Here is a 21,339-nt window from a genome sequence, read left to right as displayed (position 1 = left end):
TTAATAATCATCTGGGTTTGTCTAGAAAACATATCATCATAGGATGAAAATATGCTGTTGGCTTGTGGAAAGTTGGGGCAATAAAGGTTTTTTTTACTACACAACAGAGCTTCCAGCTGCCAATGATGTTCTAAGGCTCAGATTTGAACTGATAAGGTAAATATAATAATGGGTCAAATTACAACAACCGTTAAAACATATAGCAGTGAGCCAACACACATTAATGGAGCAGAAAGATTAATGTAAAAATAATGCAAAAGAGGGCGTTTTACCAAACAGTAAGTTCTTCCACAAATGATTCTTTTAAAACAAAACTTAGTCAAACATTTTTTGGGAGGGCTATTATGTACTGTTTTACTGTTATGATTTTGTCTACCATTAATGCCCAGCTATAAACACACTCACATATTTGATACTACTGCTTACTTCACTTGAAGAAACCCAGGACTAAGGACATCAGCAGGACTGCTTAAAAATTTTTTTATTGTGGCATTGTGTTTTGCTCCCTTTAAAAGGTAAACAATCAGCACATGTCAAGAGGTAGAAAAGTCTTTATCAGACAGAAATTAAGTGTGGGGAGAAACGTCTAAAAACACTCACAAGCTCACATGCACACCCAATGAAAACAAAATTGCTTTTTTTTTGCAAGTTTTCTACCTCAGATCCATGGCAATCGTTCTAATGTGAAATAACATTATGCACAACACTGAGTTGCCAGAGTAGGAGATACTGCTATCAGACCGTTCTGAGCACAGCTGAATAATAAATTAACACAAATGTGGATCACCACTTATGTTCCATATGAACATCTCCACATTAAATGTTGCCACTTTTTCCTCATGACTGTAATGGCTGATTGGTTGATTACTGTAAGCAAAAAAGTACCTCACCCCTCCCTTCAAATACCCCTGACTGATTATGTGGCGGTTAAGATTTAGTTAGTTGCACATTGTGCCAGTTGGCTTTAAGTAGTGAATAAGTGCATCCAGAGATCCTCAGGGAGAGTTACTTACTAGATAAGAAAAACAACAATACACACTCTTATTCAGCCACTGGTTATTTCACCCAGGTGATTTTGAGACAGCGAGCAATAAAGGCATAGGTGTCAGCCACCTCCTGGATGACCTTGCTGGTGGGTTTGCCGGCACCATGTCCTGACTTTGTGTCCACAAGGATGAACAGAGGGTTTGTCTGTTTTGTGCTGCGGCCCACAATGTGCTGCAGGTTGGCAATGTATTTGAGGGAGTGGAGAGGCACCACCCGGTCATCATGGTCACCTGTCAGTAGAAGAACAGCGGGGTACTGGACCCCATTGCCCTCTGGGATTCTGATGTTATGGAGAGGAGAGTATCTGATGGGGTGCAGAAAGTGGGAAGTAAGACATGCTGGATTAGTTTCAGAATTGAAAAGGTAAACATTACAAAATAAATTGAAATGTCCTGTCTTGAATAAAATATCACCTGATATTTTAAATGAGGGCAAGAAGATGTGGGCAAACAGTAATTGTTAAAAAAATTATTATGTCATCTTTCAATCTAAGTTAATCTAAATGCTTGTCAAAATGCATTTTACCGCCATTTATAACAGGTCGGTATGATTTGGCATCACGGCTGTAACCTAAATATAGAAATGGAATGATTAAATTTGACTTATTTCCGTTTTTAAATAGGTTTCTTGTTCCAGCATTCAAATATTTTAATACTTTTCAGGTGTGGGGTCATTTTGGGCAAATTGTCTGGCAATTAAGTTGTGCTATATAGTTAATTTCTTGGCAATTTAAGTCATATTTTATGGTAAAGCTTTGTTTTATTTTAAAGTGACCAAGTGTACACTTTTTGTTATATAGAAATCAGTGAAATAGGTTTAGTGGTTGGGTGACCTGAATGTTTATATTTAAACTTTGTTGATATTTTTTTCTAGATCAAAACATCATCATGATGTGACACTGATGTGTTCAGATGAGAAAGCACTTACTTGATGAGCCACTCAAATTGATCCTTGTTTTCTGAGCAGCCGAAGTCTGTAGTCCATGCATGGCCAATGGTGAACTTGTGGAATTTCAACATATCCATGACTCCAACCTGAGCTACAGCACAACCAAACAGCTCGGGACGCTGGTTCACACACGCCGCTGAGGGAAGTCATCGAGCAGTCAACAACTGGCCATGCTGTCCTCTACATGTTTCAGTTCGATATGTAAAAGATCCCCATGTTGTTTATAAGTCAGAGGGAATACATACCCACAAGAAGGCCACCATTTGAGCCTCCATTTATTGTCAGTTTGGAGGGAGAAGTGTAGCCCTCTTTGATGAGATACTCAGCTGCACACTGGAAGTCTGTAAAGCAGTTCTGCTTGTTGGCCAACATGCCAGCTAGAGTAAAAGAATAAATATGAGTGAAAGTGCTCTATAAATATAATAAAAATGATCATTAAAAGCACTTTTATTGTGATCAGCTATTTTCTTCTTGAACTACGGACCTAAGTAATGGACACCAACCACATAGTTTAACCTAAACATCTTCGGACAAGGGCTATAAAATTAAACCTTTAAGGTTTAATTGCCAGTAGTTGGAAAAGGCTTGTGAGATTGTGAGACAAAAAGGGCCTGCTGTGTTTATGTCCGTGTCTCTCCCAAAAATGGCTGTAGTATCAGGCATCTACAGCGACTCACCTTTGTGCCAAGTCTCCCCATACTCTCCTCCTCCTCGGATGTTAGCAACAGCCAGGACTCCACCCAAGTGTCTAACAAAGATGAGACGGGAGACACTGTAGCTTGGCGTGATGGAAATATTGAAGCCTCCATAGCCATATAGAAAGCCCGGATGGGAACCGTCCATTTTGATGCCTTTCTTGTGAACAATGAACATGGGGATTTGAGTGCCATCCTTGGAGGTGTAGAAGATCTGGCAAATAAGACAGAACATATAAATGTAAAAAGAGATGCAATGAAAATGTAAAATGGACAGGAACTCATGCCACGACAAAGAAGAGCATGGGGACTACATTGCAAAAGTAATAATGCCACCATCATGTTTTTACTGATATGATATACATTTATGATACATACTTGTGTTGTCTGATAGTCTGAGGGGTCAAAGCCTTTGACAGTGACCTCTCTGAAGATGTGGGGTTGCAGTGGTTCTTTGGTCAAGTCACAATGGTAAATTATGGCTAGATGACAAAAAAAAAATTGAGGAAAAAAAAGCATTTCTTTGCATTAGGACTAATACATACTTAAATATCTATATTTTTGAGAAAAATTTTGAGGCAACTCATATATTCACAACATAAATTTCTGATAATGATATGACATAGTGAACAGAAAGATTAAATTTACAAAACTCAGAATTTGCCTGGGAAAAACATTTACTGACTAAAACTGTTACAGGAGCCGTGGTACCTGGGGAGAGGAAGGAGGTGAAATAGTAGAAGATCTCAGAGTCCCTCTTCCGCCCCGTGAAGCCAACAACAGATCCAACATCCAGAGGAAAGGTCCTCAGCTCCTGCCCAGAGCTGAGACGATACATTTTCAACACATTCTTCACGTCGTGGAGGAAACACACAAACAGGTAGCTGGAGTATGTACAGGTGGCGAACACTGCAGGTGACACAAAGCAAGGTATTGCCTGAAATTTCTATGTGAGGGCAAAGACATAAAAATAAGTGGCCAAAGACCAGATCAAGTGTGTTACAGCAGCTCACCAATGACATCCTTGTCGTGCTGAGGGATGAGCTCCTTCCAATTGCTCTCCGCTGGAGAAGCGAAATCGATGTTGATGAGGCGGTAACGTGGTGCATCGAGGTTTGTCTTGAATGTGAACAATGTGTCCTCATTGGTGACATACTCATACTCAGCGTCAAAGTTGTCAATTAGCTTAACCCACGGCAAAAGACCTACAGATATGGTGACAAAAAGTGCACATTAAAACACCAATAACCAACATTATTATGAGGCTTCTCCAGTTTAAGTGCAACGATATATTTGGAATAAAGTCAAATTGTAGCATATAAGAACTACAGATGGTTTCATGGTCGTTATCACAACATCTGACTTCTTTTATAATAAAAAATTATAAAAGAGTCAAATTGTATCAAGTCAAATTTTATATTTCTCTACCAAAAATTAATACAGTGTGTACAGTGTACACATAATGTAAAAAAACAGTGTTTAAAATGACAAAAATTTTGCAAGATAACACACCTGTAATCCCCTGGGGGGTCGTCTGGAGGTCACAATACCACAGTCTGTTGACTGGATCACAACCTTCCCTGATGGAAAGCAGCAAGTATCGTCCATCATCTGAAACCTGCAGTTGACAGTTACTCCTTGAATTGACTCTCCATCACAACCTTTCCATCATTTTTGGAATGTGCAATAAAATTCTAAACACACCTCTGCTCCACTCATCCACTTGGGATTATCAGGAAACTCAGCACACAACACATCCTCTGACTGTGGAGTTCCCAGAACGTGGAAGAACAGCTTCTGGTGCAAGTTGGTGGAGGTCTCAGTGCCTTGAAAAACAATGCGGTTTAGTTCCATTCACTTGAGTACCGGTATTTACTTTAAAATGGTAATGGCAGTGATCACCTACTCAGGTTGAGGATTCCCCTTTTTAAAATTACTAGCTGAACTCCATTTGTTTGGAGGCAGATAAATATCATAAATCAAATTCAAATGCATTAGGACAATGCTTTTTCATTTTTAGAGTGTGGCTGCATATTTTGACTCATAAGTGAAATGAGTTATAAGTAGTAAATAAGTAATCCAAACTACATTTTCATTTTCTTCTTCCAGACTGCTCATTGTGTGACATAATCCAAATTAAAAAAGCAAAATACACTCAATATTTAATTTTCAAAATATACCCCAACAAACTTATCAAATTTCAATTGGAAATGTCATGTTTGAAAATTAGAATGCAAGTAGAAAAACATTTTCATTTTCAGAATGTTGCAGCATATTTCAACTCATAAATAAAATGAATAATAAGTAATCCAATCTGCATTTTAATTTTCTATCCAGTCGTGCAAAAAATGCATCAAAATTCAATTTGGATTTGCAATCCTAAGCGGTGCAGCAGAGTGATGTCGGTAGCTGATCTTCTCCTTGACTTGTTTAGGTACTAGAATAAAAAGCTCACAGCTGTTAGCCTGCAATCAGCCAGAATTGAAGGAAAGGTGTACAAGACAGTGGTGAGACCAGCGATGCTGTATGGCCTAGAAACAGTGAAAATGACGAAAAGACATGAGGCAGAGCTAGAGGTGCTAAGCTTCTCTTTGAAGGGACCAGGATGGATAGGATCAGGAATAAGTCTGAAGCAGAGGAGCAGCACATGTTAGATGTTTTGGAGAGAAGGTCAGAGAAGCCAGACTGAGATGGCTGGGTCATGTACAGAGGAGGGATAGTGAATATATTGGTAGACGGATCCTGGAATTGGAGCTGCCAGGCAGGAGGTCTTGAGGAAGACCAAAGAGAAGATTTATGGACGCCGTGAGAGAGGATATGAAGGTAGTTGGTGTGAGAGAGGAGGATACAGAGAATACGGTTAGATGGAGAAGGTTGATTCGCTGTGGCGACCCCTGCAGGGAAAAGCCAAAAGGGGGGGGGGGGAGGAGGAGGAGGAGGAGGAGGAGAAGGAGAAGGAGAAGAAGAAGAAGAAGAAGCTGTTTACCTGCAAGCTGCATGCTAATACTTGTTAGCAGGGCACTCACTAATGCAGTCATGCATATCTCACACTTATGGAACCAGACAGAATTGCAGACAACTTCTGATTCGAATGCCTGTGGCAGACTTGAGCAGATTATAGAGAGCTGGGCCGAATACTCTTCCACAACAGACACCGTTATCAATGACATTGCCCTAGCTAGCCTCTTCTCAGTTCGATGTGGTGGTGCCTGGAAGAGGACGACTGTTAATCAGCATCCCTTTCGATGCCATTGGAACATATTTGTTTCATAGCCTCTAACTGAAGGACATAGCAGAGCTGTTTGGTACTGGTAAGGGGTTAGCTAGGGCAATGTTGCTGTAACAGTATCCGGTAAATCTTAGTTTCAAAACCAGTTACAATTACAGACAATTTCTGAATCAGATGTCTGTGATAGACTTGAGCAGATTAGAAAGAGCTTGGCCTAATTCTTAACAGATGTCGTTATCATGGTACATTTTGATCACATCGAAAGGGATGCTGTTGACCAGGCATCCCCTTCCAGGAACCACTGTATCAAGTTGTCAAAGGACTGAGAAGAGGCCAGCTTGGGGAACCTTGTGGATGACAGTGTCTGTTAGTACAGAGCATTCAGCCAAGCTCTCAATAAACTATTCATGTCTGTCATGGGCATCCGATTCAAAAATTGTCAGCAAATAAGATTTGCATGGCAATATTAGGGATTGCCATACTTACAGCGATCAGCAATCAGCTAGAAGGTATAAAGTTGAGTGTGGGTTTAATTCTAGTGCCAAAACAAGCCGCAATGAACATAAGGCACTGACATCACTCTCCAATCCTGTGCGGTTTGGGATTGCGAATCCAAATTGAATTTAGATATTTTTTTTCCACGGTGGAAATGAGAAAGCAGTGTTCTTTTGGTTTTCTTTTTAATTATGTAAATAAAATGTGAAATCTCAAGGAGCAAATGAAAATACAATTTGGATCACTTTAGTTATGAGTCAAAATATGCTGCCACATTCTGAAAATGAAAAAGCATTCTGTTAATGCATTATAATTTGAAGCATGAAGCATGATACCTATTGGCTTCCATCATTCCATAAATATTTTCCTCAATTGTCCCTCGGGGGTAAATAAAGTATATTCTGATCTGATTCTGATAAATTTGTTGTTGCCTATCAAAAAATGTCTAAACCTTACCATCACTCTTGCCCTCCTGTTCAGGGTAGGAGTTGTAGAAGAGGCCCTTCCCATCGTGGGTCCAGGACATACAGCTAAATTTGACACGCTGCAGACGGTCTTTTAGAGGCACTGCCCCTTCTACCCGAAGGAAGTGGATCTCCACCCAGTCTGACCCACTGGCACTTGTGCCATAAGCCAGGTATTCCCCATCCTCAGAGAATGCATAGCCTTACAAAAGAATAAACACACAATAGGGTACAAGAGAGGAGAAGAAATTTTAAGAGGATGAATTTTTTCTTTGGCCAAAAATAACAATTTTGTACTCAAGTAGACAAGAAGATAACCCAGCAGATAACAGTAAGAAATACAAAAATGTGAAAATATAAAACAAAGTAAAAGTTATTGAGGTGCAAAGTTTATATCTACAAATCTAAGCTGGTACCTCGCAGGGCAACCGTCCCATCATCAGAAAAAGTGTTTGGATCTAAGAAGACAGTGGGCTCTGCATCCAAGCTTTCTTGCACGTACATTACACTCTGGTTCTGGAGTCCAGTGTTGTAGAAGTGAAAGTACCTGCACATTCATGGCAAAATAATTTGTGTCCATATGATGTTTCAAAAATTAAAAACAATTCTTATAATTTCTGAGAAAATAGAACTGTCGTTACCTGCTTCCCCTCTTAAAAGGACAGCTATACTTGGGGTAGTCATATAACTCGGTCATGCGCTCCTTGAACAGGTCCCGGACTTCACAGCGCTCCAAAAACGGCAGCGTCAGCTGGTTCTGAGCACTGACAAACGCCTGGTGAAGAGAGAAGAAAAATCTATACTTTCCGCTAATTTCACTTAACAGGTTTTTAGCAGAAAGTAGATGATCCGGTGTTGATCCTCTGGTAGCAGGACATCACAGCGACTCCACTGACACAAATATATTGGAAAACACAAATATGTATGGAGCGCTGTTACTGTCAACAACAAAGTTAACTTGCACTTAAAATGTTGTGTTCGAGATTTTGCAGTAAATACCGATTTACCTGCGTCTTTTCACTGTCTGGATCTTCAAGCCAGCTGTAAGGATCTGGTACTTTACGGCCATGGTAATCATCCACCTGAGATACATAAATACATGTTACTACGAGTGAAATATTTTGCTAGCTAGGATGTAGGCGAAAAAAAATCAAAATTATCATGTTGCCTTGCTCCAGTGAGAAGTGGACAAACCAACCTCAACCGCAAAGCAAAGCAACTTTATAATGCAATTCTGGGTCTCGATATACGAGGTAAACAGAGTGAAGTATCAAATTAAATGTGTCAAAAGTGCGCTTTGCTTTCGCGGCTAACTAGCATGCTAACAAAGCAGACGCTTACTTCAATGAATGAAAAGCATGATGATTAAGCACCCCGGCTTCTTTAGCAGGCTAGGCATGCTAGCAGGGAGGGTTTACTTACAACGGCCTCGTCACGGTAAGCATTTGGATAGGGAAAAGCCATTCTTGTGATCGGTGTTGTGGGAATATGAATCGAAAAGAGTTTCCTCAAAGACTGGAAAAGTGGGCGTGAAACGACCCCCCGGATCCTGTAAAACATAAATTTAAGGCGATGAGATTTTTGGCAGCAGAGATGTTCTGCTTACACACAGTCAACAAGCGTATTCAAGAGAACACTGCTGGATCATGAGAGATCAGGACGCGCGTAACAGCGCCGCCCAGCAACAATTCACAGGCTCAGAATTGATAAAATAGCAACACCTTGGTATTAAACCTCTCCTGTCCAATCAAAGTCGGTTGGATGCCTCAGTGGAGAGCATTAGTCAACGTATACCTGCATACCTGAATATCCATGTATATACAGAATGTTTGGAATGTGCAATGAAGTCATTTTACATGTAGTTAGATAATACAGAAGGAATTGTTTTCATAATCAACAATGACAATGACAGCAATGACAACAACAATTATTGATATTGTTGTTTTTATTGTTGTAGTAAAAAAATAAACAAGTTACCCGTGGTGTTAATTTTCCTGTATATATTTTGTTTATCAAGGGCTGAGCAATATCAGAACAATATTAGAGGTCACCCTTAAAAAATACCAATTCACCCCCCAAATGTGTTTGTATACATGTGTGTGCGGTGTGTATGTGAGTCACTTCACTTCAGATTATTCATTTATTCATTATCTACTATCTGCTTATCCTGCACAAGGTCAAGGGAGTGCTGGAGCTTATCCAAGGTGTTGTTGGTCAAAAAGCAGGGTTACATACAGGGGCAAACAACCATTCACCATTCACTCTCTCATTCATACATTTGGAATATATATTTAGATCTGTGATTGACCTGCTGCATGTTTTTAGACTGCAGGAAGAAACCAGAGGTAACCAACAAACATGGGGAGAAAATGCAATCTCCACATAGAAAGCCCCCTGTTGGAATCCAGTGACCCCCTGGCTGTGAGGCGGAAGTGCTAACCACTATGCCACCATGTTTCTTGCTTCAGAATATATTTATTCTACCTATTTATGTTTTTATTTGAGTCTTTTTGCTGCTTTTGGTAATCACTGGACTGATGCCAACAGCACAAGGCTTACTGGGCACAATTTAGGCCCTGTCACATCAGATAAACAGAAAAAAATATTACAACATGTGTTTTTTAGTGACACCACACTGTGAAAGTATTTCATTCCACAGCAATGCAAATTACTTAAAACAGGTTTAGTTACACATCAGTGGTTCACTTAAAAAGGAAATACATTGTTTGAATACCACAACTGATCAGACAGTCAGATGTCTCCCAGACTACAAAGTGTTGTTATTTTCAGATTCACCTTGAAGTGTGTTAGAGCTGAGGCATTGTTCTCATGGTTGAATGTATAGTGAAAGTAAAGAAAGAGAATGAACACACATGAAGAAAAAATACCTTTGTTATGGTAATATATTTTTTTATCTCACACACAAGAAGAGAAATGGGAAGCGCAAATTATTCAGAATTCTAAGGTATTTGTATTTTTCAGGACTTCTGAACAAATTCTTGACTATCACCCCCTATATTTTGGGGAAATTACTTCTGTTATTGTATTAATCATGTAGCAATTGTTTGTATGTTTGTTTGAGGGTTGTTTTTTTTGTACATCACATGTAATTCTGAAAGTCACTTTAAAAAGAAATGCCTCTATTGTCATATTCAGTTATACATCGAGCATGACATCAGTAAAATTTGACCACTGCTTTTAACCCATTAAGGATGAACATTGAGCAGAAGGTAGCTAAGGAGCGGGGCCAGGGGAGCAGTGTCTTGCTCAACAACACTTCAATTGGCTAGAAGGATCGCGGGAATCGAACAAGGAATTATTTCTTTTAGAAAACACAATGTATTTACTTTTGTCCAAACTGCTTATTTGCCAGACTCTCCTAACAGGCAGATATGAATGTTAGTTATTGTTAGGTATTAGGATTGTATATGACCCCTTTCTGACTCCACTCCTCTTCCTTTCCTTAATAAGATTCAGGAACACCCCTCTACACAAAGATGATCTCTTCCTGTTTGCTTGGCTCAGATACGGGTCACAGAGCTATTGTCTACCAATGCCTCTGCTCTCAAGACAGCAAAACATTGACCATTTCACTGAGCATGTTTGTGTTTGCACTGAAATTAGACATCTCATGCTTAATGAGGGGGAGGGTTCATTCACTGGCTTGGAAGTGTGCACATATGAATGAAACCTCCTTTTCCCTTCATTATCCAGAGTCAACAATGATCTGGCCCTCACAGGAAACACCTGTCTCTTCTTCTGTGGATAAAGAAGGATGACCACCTGTTGGGGTTCGATGTGCCAGGTTAACACAGGGTGAACTCATTCATGAATCTCAATGCCTTCACCATGTCTGACAGATTTTGCTAAGAAGCTTTTATTTTTTCCAACTAATCAAATAAGGGCACAACTGGAAGCTGTCCCTTTAATGACTATCATTTCAAGGTTGAAATTCTCATCCTCCCCACATTTGTGTAGTATCAGTGATTACAGTTACAATACATACATAAAAGAATCACTGATGAACAGTTCTTACTTGAGGGACAAACATTGCAAGTATTGATATTATGTGAACATGTCCAACCAGAATCGCTGGTTTAATCGAACAAATAAAAGCTTCTATTCTGAATTAGAGCTCTGGTCAACAAATTGTGCCATCAGAATTGAAAAAGAAACTTGTGGCGAAGATATAATTGCATATACAAATTATAGATTTATATTTTAGATATTTTCTGGACTTAACAACTCTTTATTGTTTGTCATACTTTAGAAAGACATCATTTATAAACACAAAAAGCCTTAACAATGATTTGCGTTTCAGTATGAGTTGCTGAATATCATATCAGGCAGCAGCTGGTCTTTGGGTAAGAGACCACAAAGACTATGCAACCATGCACAATACAAGACAAACAAAAATAAATTACATTCGAAAGATGGGACAGTCTGACTTAGGATGTTCATAATGGATATGACATTGGGACTAAAGGTGTTTTTGTTAATTCTCTTTTGGTTAAAGGTGCGAGAGCCCGCACCTGGTAAAAGTCACTATATAATAACATTTTTTTTTGTATCTATTGGGACTGCCAATAAAGTCCAGATATTGAAAGTCTATCCACCGTGGGAGCGAAAGGTCTCTGGTAAGTTGTTCCCTTATTCAGTCCACAATGAAATATCTAATCATCTTTGATAGACAGCTGTTTGTCTTTTTTTGCCAGATTCTCCACTTGTTATATTCCATGTTTAAGTTACCTGTAAGGGCATAGGATTGGGAAGCTTTGTTTTCTCTCAAAGTTTGTTTCAGTACATGTAATAGTCTTTTGCCCCTCTCTGAGCAAGAAAGTGGCTTGTCTACAAACATCTGACTGCAATATGTGACTTGACTTTTTTCTTTGGGTGATGGATATTTCTTTCCAAAAAAAAGAATATCCATCTTTATGTCATTTTATATATCAGTGGTAATGTGTTACGTGTTGAATATACAGGATTGGTTGAAATTTCAGAGTGGGGTGCATAAAAATAAAAAATATTGATGGATACTGTGTTGAAACAGTTTACAGCACATCAATGGATGAAAGACTGAAGGCTTTATGTTAAAACTGATTGTCAAGATACAGGGCAACAAAATTGTGATTGTGGATGACACTAAACTATTAAATCCCCTTACATTTGGTTTAAAGTGTCCTCATGGTCTAATCTGTCTTGAGTAAACAAAAATGTACCATTCATACAGCAGACAAACATTTATCCTGCTGTTACCAACATTCTTTAAAAGTTCCAAGATATCACTATTAAAGTAATTTCTTAACAACTCAACAGTTCTATTAATCATTATTTATGTGATTAATGTAAACAGTTTTTTTTAGTTTTAAAGGAATTCTTCCTTGTTCTTTAATTCTTGCTTTTTATTTGTTTTATCTCACCCCCTACCCGAGCCATAACACAGCACCCCCCTTTGATAACCTGGGATTAAAATGGACTCCACAAACCTCATCATCAGCGTGAGGGATAGACATCTGAATATATCATGTTCTGCCTCTGTAAACCCTATTTGAACTCAGTCATTCAGCATAATAATAGTGATCCAAAGGGATGCCCAGGTGACAAAACAATACCAATGTAATAATAAGGATGCTTTTAAATAGTTAGATCACAGGGGACAGCTTCCTGCCTGTTTCTATCATTTAGCTGTCATTAGCTAGGACCAGGATAACAGTCTCTGTCCTGTCCTGTGTGATGTGGTCAGTTCAACCTGTCCCCCAAGAAGTCTCAGGCAACAGGATGTTATTGAGGGAAATTACAGCACAAACAGAGGACAGAAGTGATTGGTGCACAAATGATAGGAAATGTTTGATGTGTTTGTCATCATGTATGAAAAGTCTTGTTGACTGAGCCAGTTTCTGTTAGTATCTGTATGCTGTGACAAGTTTTATGATCATTTAAGGGTAATAATTTATCCTGCGTTGATCATTGACTGAAGAACAACCCTTAGGAATTTTTATTTGAGCATTGCAAACAACTGTCCATGTACCTGGTGGTGACTCAGATTTCTTTCAGTTTTGGAATGAGCGTGATGCCAGTCTATTCAGACAGGCAGTCTACAGGTCTGTCATCGAAAAAAGAAACATAAGAGCTACATTAAGACTAAGTCAATTACTCTAAGGGGAAAGGAAGTCTGTCATTGTGTGTGCTGATCATGTTGAAAAGGAGCAGACGAGCACTCCTGTTAACCAAAGCCATCATGGTGAAAGAACTGAGGATAAAAGCATATATTTGCAAAAAACACAACGTTCAGGTGTGTTGCATGCATCACTGAATATTTATGGGGAAAACAAAATCTGATGTCACTGTATGAAAATAGATCTTAATCTTTCTAATCTCTATCAGTGTACTGGAACTGTTTTTTTTCCTCTGTCAAACTTGTTAGGGCACTCAAACTTTGAACGGTTTGTACTAAAGACAACTCATCTCAGAAAGAAGAAAATAGAAACAGCGTTGGATTCCTCTTATTATCAGACAGAAATTACACATATGCCCCCTATAAATGTGTGCACATCCACCAAACATCTCTTTCACCCCCCTTTGTCCTTTTTGCTATTTGGGTTTGTAGGGGAAAAAAAATAGGAGGTCTGGGGAGCAGGGATAAAACTAAATGTAACGTTTGCGTGCAGACGGATATTACCCTTTTAAAGGCAAAACAAATATGTGTGTGTAAGGTGTGCCCTGTAATTTTACTGTTGACATGTGCACTTACAATGGGGTTCTGGGACCCTGGTAATGACTAGGGCAGGTAACACTGGAGACAGATGGAGGACAGTGCAGTTTGACTGGTCCTGAGAGAGAGTGTGTGTGTCTGTGTGTGATAGTGTAAAACGTGTCAAACACAGACTGAGATGTGCAGACAGACACAGTGGCACCTGATGATGTCACTGATGTTGTCACTGAGCGGCTGTAAAGATCCCCGTTTACAATGGACGCCATTCCAGAGCTGTCGTCTTTAACCACTGAATCACTTTGTACTGCACTCTTATTGTGTCCCTGTGGGTGGAGGGAATTACCGTACTGCACGGCATCCCTTTAAACTACTGTCCATGAGAAGTCTTATCTTGTGTGCCATGGTTTCTTGCAAAGTTAAATGTAGATGTGAGCTTGATACAGGAATGCTCTATTTGTCTGTGAAACATGAAACTACAGCCAGAGGACTTATAGAATAAAGACTGGAGGCAGTGTCAAAAGCTAGCCTCAATCTGTCCCTCAGCCTATCATCAATATTGAAGCTGAATTCCGTGATGAGATCATTTGAAAGTAGATACTGATATTGTTAAGTTTAAGACGGATGTCAGACCCAAACATCTGGTTGCACTTTACCAGTTCAAGTGGGCACATGACATTTACAAGTAAACAGGTATAATAAAAAAATCATTTAAATTATGTTTAAATCTATAGATCACTTTGATGAGCACAATATACTTTTTTTTTTATCCCATCAGGACCTATCTGCTCCCTCACAATAAGGCCTGTCAGTCTTGTGTGCCCAGGCCTAAAATGCTTTTTGACAATCTCTGGCTTAGTGTTTAACGCCACAAAAAGATTCTGGATATAACTGGATCTTGCATTTTTCCTTTCCTGTGAGGGAAAACAACTCACACACACACAGACACAGACACACACACACACACTCACACACACACACACACACACACACACACACACACACACACAATCACATATATATACATACTGAGGGGAGTTGCAATATCTTCACATGCAATTCTCAGAATAAACCCAAAACTGTGTTTCCCCACATGTTCTGTTCTTTTTGAATATTTTAAGAGCCAATAGTGCCAATGTCAATGTTACTTGTACGTGAAGGTGATCATTTTCTTGTCTGATGTATCTTCGGTCATGACTGAGAAACTGATACTGTCTGGCTCTAATCCTGTCATGGTGGTAGAACAGGTTTCACTTGATTTCTTTCCTTGATAAAGGTTTATCAACAGAAAATGATATGTTTGCTTCTTGGGTGTTAATAATTTAAACAACTATCAAGTTGGGAACCAGTCAGTATCAATTACTGCAGTACAAGGCATTGGTGACATGCCCATGCAGCATGACTACACAACTTGGGAAATGTGCCTGTATGAATACATGTGTGTTTACCTACTGGCCAACTCCACAAATATGAGAGCAATAAACAAGCTAAGGACTTCCAGAGGCTAAACAAGCCCATTGTTTCAGGTAGACAGACAGAAAAACACACTGACAAAGTCACATATTCTAATTATTCTAATATCACAAAATGATGATCATTACATTTCAAAGTGTATCATTTTGCTTCATGTGTGAGGCAAAATGCTTTCTCCACATTTTCCTGCCCACATGGAGTGGGCAGGAAACCTTGATTTCACCTTGATTCAATGATCTATTTTTGCACGGGTCCCTTTGGTGTCACCTTCCAACTCTATCTAGGCCCAGGGCAGGCTCATCAGATGTTAGTATTTGTCATATTTTAGTGTTTGTGTTAGTACATGTTGATGGATGTGTTTTTTAACATGTTTCACAACAGGACAAGCGAAGGTGTTATTTTGGATGCTGCTCAACAGAACTTTGCTATCTTGAGATTTCTTTCTTTGGCGATTCAGCCATTGAGAGTTCCTAGTCTCCAATCCCAGTAACTGACACATTATTCTGCAGGGTTCTCCTTACAGCAGGGGGGTCCTGCCCAAAGTGAACTGAGGCATCCCATTCAGATCACCCACTTATCTGTGATCATTTTATTTTAAGGTTATGACCTAATATTCTTCCCTGTTGGGTTGTTCCTGCTCCCCATTATGCTGTCATTTTTATTGGTTCCCAACTTGTAGCTGGATGCATGTTTGTTTTTGTTATCAATGCATGTTTTTTTCCTCAAAACAAAGTATTCAGAATCAAATTTATTTTTTCGGAAAACTGTCTCTGCTAGTGTTTTTTTGACATCTGCATGGTTTTCAGTAGTCAAACCCTTTTTAAATAATTTCATTTACGTGAAATTCCCCAAGCAGGCATTGTCTGATTTTGAACCAAAGACACTGAAATTAAACCTTGCAGTCTTGCCAAATGAGTAATCTTGTTACATGATGAATCACCGACAACACACACATACCTGTGTGTTGGTGAGAGTGTACAAAGACTTTTTGTGCATCCTTCCCCAAATGACACCTCACAGTGGGTCATCCTAAAAGTCTGCCTTAGTAATCAAGAGAAAGACAAAACAATGCGAGGAGTCTTTGGATACAAATAGGTGTGGCTACTGTGGTCTGAAACTTCCTTTGTGGAGCAGCGACCCACCTTTGTCACTCAACCATACCTGTGTTCAGCAGGGATTTTTTTTTCAAAGCTGCTACTACAAATCTAACTCACATTTGTTCATTTAAGAGGAAACTGTTTTGGGTTGCAGATATGATGAATGAAATCATTCTTTTTTTGACAGCCCCTTGAAAACACTATTTTATACCCATTGTCACTGTTGGGAATGGCTGATATATGGGGTTAATACAACTGTCAATTAATATGGGAAATAGAAACCCCTGATCTTAAGCTCCAAAAACCCTAAAAAGATATATTTTTGTTTGAATTTGAATATGATAAATTTCAGGGTCCACTTCTTAGTGGCCCCAAGCTTATAAGTATGTGAAAAGAAGATGGGATTTTTTGTTTTCTTGTGTGTGCTATTTGCAGGCAGTTTCTTTTATTTGTACACAAATGCAAAGTACTCATCAACACAAGCTACAGGCATATTATTTAAAGATATTGTATGTGACTACTGCCTGCATGACTTTTACTTGACAAAATTTCCAATTTGTGTGTATTGTTTGTTATTATCAGTCCCAGATCAGACACAGTTACACACAGAGAAATCAATACAACTCTGTTACAAAACACATTCTCAATATAAAAATCCATTGAAAATCTAAAGATTATCTGACTAGTAATCCAGACGTCTAATGTACAATGACTGACATGGCTGTCAGAATCATACCGGAATAAACACAGGAAATAATTCATGCTACAATGAAGACTTTGTACTGAAGAAACCCTCAATTCTGGAAAAAATGCATGGTGTAACCAAAGTGCCAATTTGGACAAAGGTCTCCTACCTCTCATTTCAGTTCATTTACAACATTTAAGTGAATTTTCCACCGTAACATTCAGTTGATGGATAAATTTGAGACATTTTTAATGCAACATGTTTTTTTCAATTCTGAATTTGTTTTTTGTTGTTATTTTTTACTTATTCAGTTTATATAGTTTATTTCATTTCAAGCTATTAATTTGCTTTATTTGAGAAGTGATATACAATTTTATTCTTATTGTTAGTTAAACTATATTTCTATGTAAAATAGTGAAATAAAAATTCATCAATATTTCAAGTAGAGTTGATTAAACAAATGTGGGACCTTTTTCAGAAATAATATCTGAGAAAAACAAAACAAAACAAAACTAAACAAAACAAGTACATCTTAATACAAGAATTGTCTCTCAAGGATAGTTTGTTTCTTTGGGCCCCAGCAACTTTAATCTGAAAACACAATTTTGCTCCATTAGTAGTCCCTGTACACCCAGGCATTTTTGCTCCCCTGCTTTGCAATCAGTGCCACCTTGGTCACGATCATTGTTGCACTCATTACCAAGGTACTGACATCAATGTTCTGGATTTACTGATTTCAGTGATGGTGTGTTTTTCTTTGTCTATGTGGGTGGTTTTGTGAGGATTTGAAAAGACATCTGCTGGGAGTGCAGTGGCATTCCTCTTACCCCTGAAAATATGATAATAGCCCTTGGCTTGTCAACAGGAGATGATCCATCGGTGGAAGAAAGATGGTCGGTGCGGTGGACTGGGTAGGTGGTGGATTTTCATTCATAGTCACACAGGTAGATGGATGAAAAGGTAGATGGACAACTATTGAGGAAAGACAAGTATGGTTACTACTTCTACTTTCTGCTTGGAATGGATTCATTTAACTGTTATTGGTTAAGGTATTCAGCAAAGCATATTTACCCTGAATTAAGACTTCATGAAATACACTGACTCATAACTAATTTTTCAACTACAACTTACACAGAGTGATGCAATTTTACCAAAATGATAACCTGAACAAAATTGATTGGGGAGGCTGACAAAACTGGCATGACAATAACAGCAGAGCACGGCTGGGAAAATATCAAGATGCCAGGAGTGACTGTAGGGGGCTGCAAAACCAGATAGGAGTGATAGAATGCAGAATATTTCTCCTTGACTCAGCCGTAAAACTTGAAGAAAAACAGAAGTGAGGTTGAGTCAAACATTTCAGCTGTAATGGGTTATAAAACGGGCTCGGTTTCCACCATTTCTGGCAAAGATCACTGTTCTCCTCAGGGTAGACAAAGAAGAAATGGTCGCCCTCAGTTCCAGTGCGAGAAATGACCCTAGGCAGGTACGGACTCAAGCATGGAAATTACAGGGCTAAAGCTCTTGAGACAATTTGCAAACGCCCAGAAGGCAACTCGAGCCTATGAACAAGGTAACAAATGAACAAGTGCCTTCCAGGTATTTTACTGTAAAAATGCAAAAAAACTGGCTGTGTATAAGTTCCTCTGTCTGGTGTTCTAGAGAAACAGTCTATGTATAGCCATGTAATTCACCAAACCATAGATTATTGTCAGTTCCATTTTTATTACTCATGTGCGCAAGTCGCCTCTGAATGATATGTTCCTTCTTGTGTTAACCATTCAGAAAGATCCAAATTTTAGCAGCTGGGCCATTGAAAGTTATTAATGAGCTGTGATGCCAAAGCCTGAGCAGATCAGCATTTCATTTCTTGAGAAGATTTCAGATGTCAGTTCCCCATGCTCCCTTCCACTGAGGTTACTGCTGGTGAAACATGTACCCAATTGTACCCAAGTGTGTCAAAAGTCAACTAGTGATCTTCAAGTATTGGTAAAATCTTGTTTCTGCTGGTTGCATGTCTCCTGAACAGTGGGTAAACGACTGGGGGCTGTGTGGTAATCCTGCTGGAGCCAGTTACTTCCCTCGGTTAATGTTTGGCTTGTATGACAGTATCTCTTTTACTGAAGGCTTGTCCCAACAGGGGATTTGATCTCTGCTCTCCAGTGGGAATGTCAGTGCTGTGACATTTTTACTGACAACTGCAGGGGGGGTCTTAAAAGAGAGATCTTAAATATCAGCAAATACCTGTACATCCAGTAGCCTTATAGTCCATCACAAGATAACCATGATTTGGATTGAAAACCTTCATGGATATGGCCTCTTAATTGGAATCATGAAGTTGAGGGAGATAACCCATCGCTGTATTTCTTCTTTTTTTGTAATTTTGTCAGTGTTTCAACAAAGGTGGAAAAAGGTAAAAGGTCTCACTTTTCTGCACTATCTATCTATCTATCTATTTATCTATCTATCTATCTATCTATCTATCTATCTATCTATCTATCTATCTATCTATCTATCTATCTATCTATCTATCTATCTATCTATCTATCTATCCCTCCTTGAGTGCAATATTAGCAAAAAACTCTTCGAGAGCCACATATGAACAGTTCACGCGATACAAATAAGTATAAGATGTAGTGAAGAAAAGGTTAAGATTGTGTGGTATTAGAGAGGAAGAGGGGGAGCAGGTAAAAGAGCTGAATAGTAGGTGATGAATGAAAAGGCTGAAGGCAAGGAGAAAGAGAGAAACAGTGACAGAGAAGTGGATTTTAAATTACATGGTGGTATATGTCAGCAGCTGTAATTAGTAGCTAAGTCAGGTGTGGTGAGTGGGACAGGATGCATGAAAAGATGGACAAAACACCACATAATCAAAGTCTATGAGCGAGGCTGCTCAGTACAAAGCAATGAGAAATGAAATAAGAAGTGCGAATGAGACTAGATAATGTACTCGGCTGAAGTGAAATAAGCCCAGAGACATGCATGAAAGGCAGTTGTTTGCAGTATGGCGTGTGTCAAGCACGTGTGTGATGAGTCCAAAAATACAGACAATCCTTGGTAACTTGCCAAGTGAAATGTTGCCTTTGGAAGAGCAAGAAGAGACTGGAGTCGAAAGTGGACTGAAGGAAAACTTACAATGCGATGAGAATTTGCACTTTCTCAATCTTATTTGATCTGGATCTCTTGAGCTTTACTATTACCAAATTGTATTTTTTTTTTAAATTATCTATTCGTAATAGTATTCTTTGATTGAGCGATTGCCTATGTCTTGCTTTGCACTTGTGTTTATATTTCCTGATGCGTGTAATTGCCCTTTTACATGATCACTATTTGTCATTGGTTCAGGACAGTTAACTTCTATGTAGACTATCCACTTTTTCTGCTATAGCAGAGCAATATCCCAATTGTGTAACTAAAAAAAGACTTGCTTATCTAATCATATCACACACATTGCAGGGTTCAAAAGGATAGGTGGACACAAGTATTTAAAAAGGGGATGCACATGATAAGACAACATACATTTGAGAAACAAACATGAATCATAATAAAGCCATTATGAAGTGATGATAATGAAATATGGAAGTAGTTGCAACATGAGGGTTTGTTAAGAAAATACCGAGATATCAAGATGATTAAGATGATATAAGTTTACCTCCCATTCTGATGATGGGCCAACATATATCTGGGGGGAAATTAGTGCCATTAAGTAAAAATAGTTCAACAAGGAGACTCAATGGTCATTTATATACAGTTCTTAGAGTTCTAAAAGTTAACACCAATACGTGTAGAATAATTATTTTAAATATACCCATCATTTTAAGAACTGTTGGAATTTTCATAATCCATGATGGTATTTTTTCCTTTTTTGACAATCCAACTGATAAAATGCAGGCATGAGTTCAGTCTACCATTTATTCCTTTTTATATCAAATTATTAAGTACCTTTGTTTTTATATCAAATTTGTTCTGAGTTTATCACCCCTACAAACATACTACCAGAAAAGTGAGTAGCCAGTCTACACAATGTACCAGCTATAATTAACAGAGCCAGCAATTCTCTGTGAACAAATGGGGAAGTAATCGATTTCCAAACTGACATTTTTGAAACCTTGTTTCATTTATGATTTGGAAACATATGCTGAACCTGACCCGCATGATGTCATTTATTGAGAAGGACTTCCTGAGAATCAACTCAAGCACTGACATGATTTCATCTCCTCTGACTTGTGTCTTTGACTTCTGAACACAACATAGGTATGCCTTCCTCCCACCCAGAGATGGATAAGGACACTGTCAGAAAATGAAGATGTATTTGTCTGATCCGGACATAGCTTTGTGACAGCCCCCTTGGAGAAAGCCTCAACCCCCAGGGCAGAAGAGTGACAACACACTCTCCAAGGAGGAGTCAGGGCATGGGGGAGGAGGGGAAGAGAGCATGAGAGGAAAAGGGAGTGTAGCCTTTTTTCATACACCTTCCCCACTCCCATGTAAGAGTCA

General features: G+C 38.8%; 1 protein-coding gene across 1 annotated transcript; it reads right to left on the bottom strand.

Moving 5' to 3' along the window:
* Window positions 1-534: 534 nt before the first annotated feature.
* Window positions 535-8,511, bottom strand: prep (prolyl endopeptidase). The gene is made up of 14 exons (XM_086167371.1): window positions 8,301-8,511; window positions 7,886-7,960; window positions 7,520-7,653; window positions 7,295-7,425; window positions 6,871-7,080; window positions 4,395-4,516; window positions 4,203-4,308; window positions 3,704-3,895; window positions 3,402-3,599; window positions 3,069-3,172; window positions 2,673-2,904; window positions 2,241-2,372; window positions 1,975-2,131; window positions 535-1,351 (listed from the first exon to the last, which is right to left on the bottom strand). The coding sequence occupies exons 1-14, from the start codon at window positions 8,436-8,438 to the stop codon at window positions 1,057-1,059; spliced, it is 2,226 nt and encodes a 741-aa protein (XP_086023497.1). The 5' UTR covers window positions 8,439-8,511; the 3' UTR covers window positions 535-1,056.
* Between the last annotated feature and the right edge of the window lie 12,828 nt (window positions 8,512-21,339).

This window comes from Fistularia commersonii, chromosome 20 (genome assembly GCF_037954325.1).
Source record: "Fistularia commersonii isolate RoL2024-O1a breed Wild chromosome 20, RoL_Fcom_v1.0, whole genome shotgun sequence".
In the NCBI taxonomy this organism is placed as follows: domain Eukaryota; kingdom Metazoa; phylum Chordata; class Actinopteri; order Syngnathiformes; family Fistulariidae; genus Fistularia; species Fistularia commersonii.
Note: the sequence above shows the minus strand (reverse complement) of the source record. Positions and strands in the feature narration are given on the sequence as shown.

Bases quoted from the DNA above. Each gene is read 5' to 3' on its own strand.
- prep (XM_086167371.1), bottom strand. From the start codon at position 8,438: ATGTTTTACAGGATCCGGGGGGTCGTTTCACGCCCACTTTTCCAGTCT. The intron at 7,081-7,294 runs GTACCAGCTTAG...TTCTTTTGTAAG, and splicing joins TGGGACGGTTGCCCTGCGAG to GCTATGCATTCTCTGAGGAT. The intron at 3,600-3,703 runs GTGAGCTGCTGT...TGTCACCTGCAG, and splicing joins GCACGACAAGGATGTCATTG to TGTTCGCCACCTGTACATAC.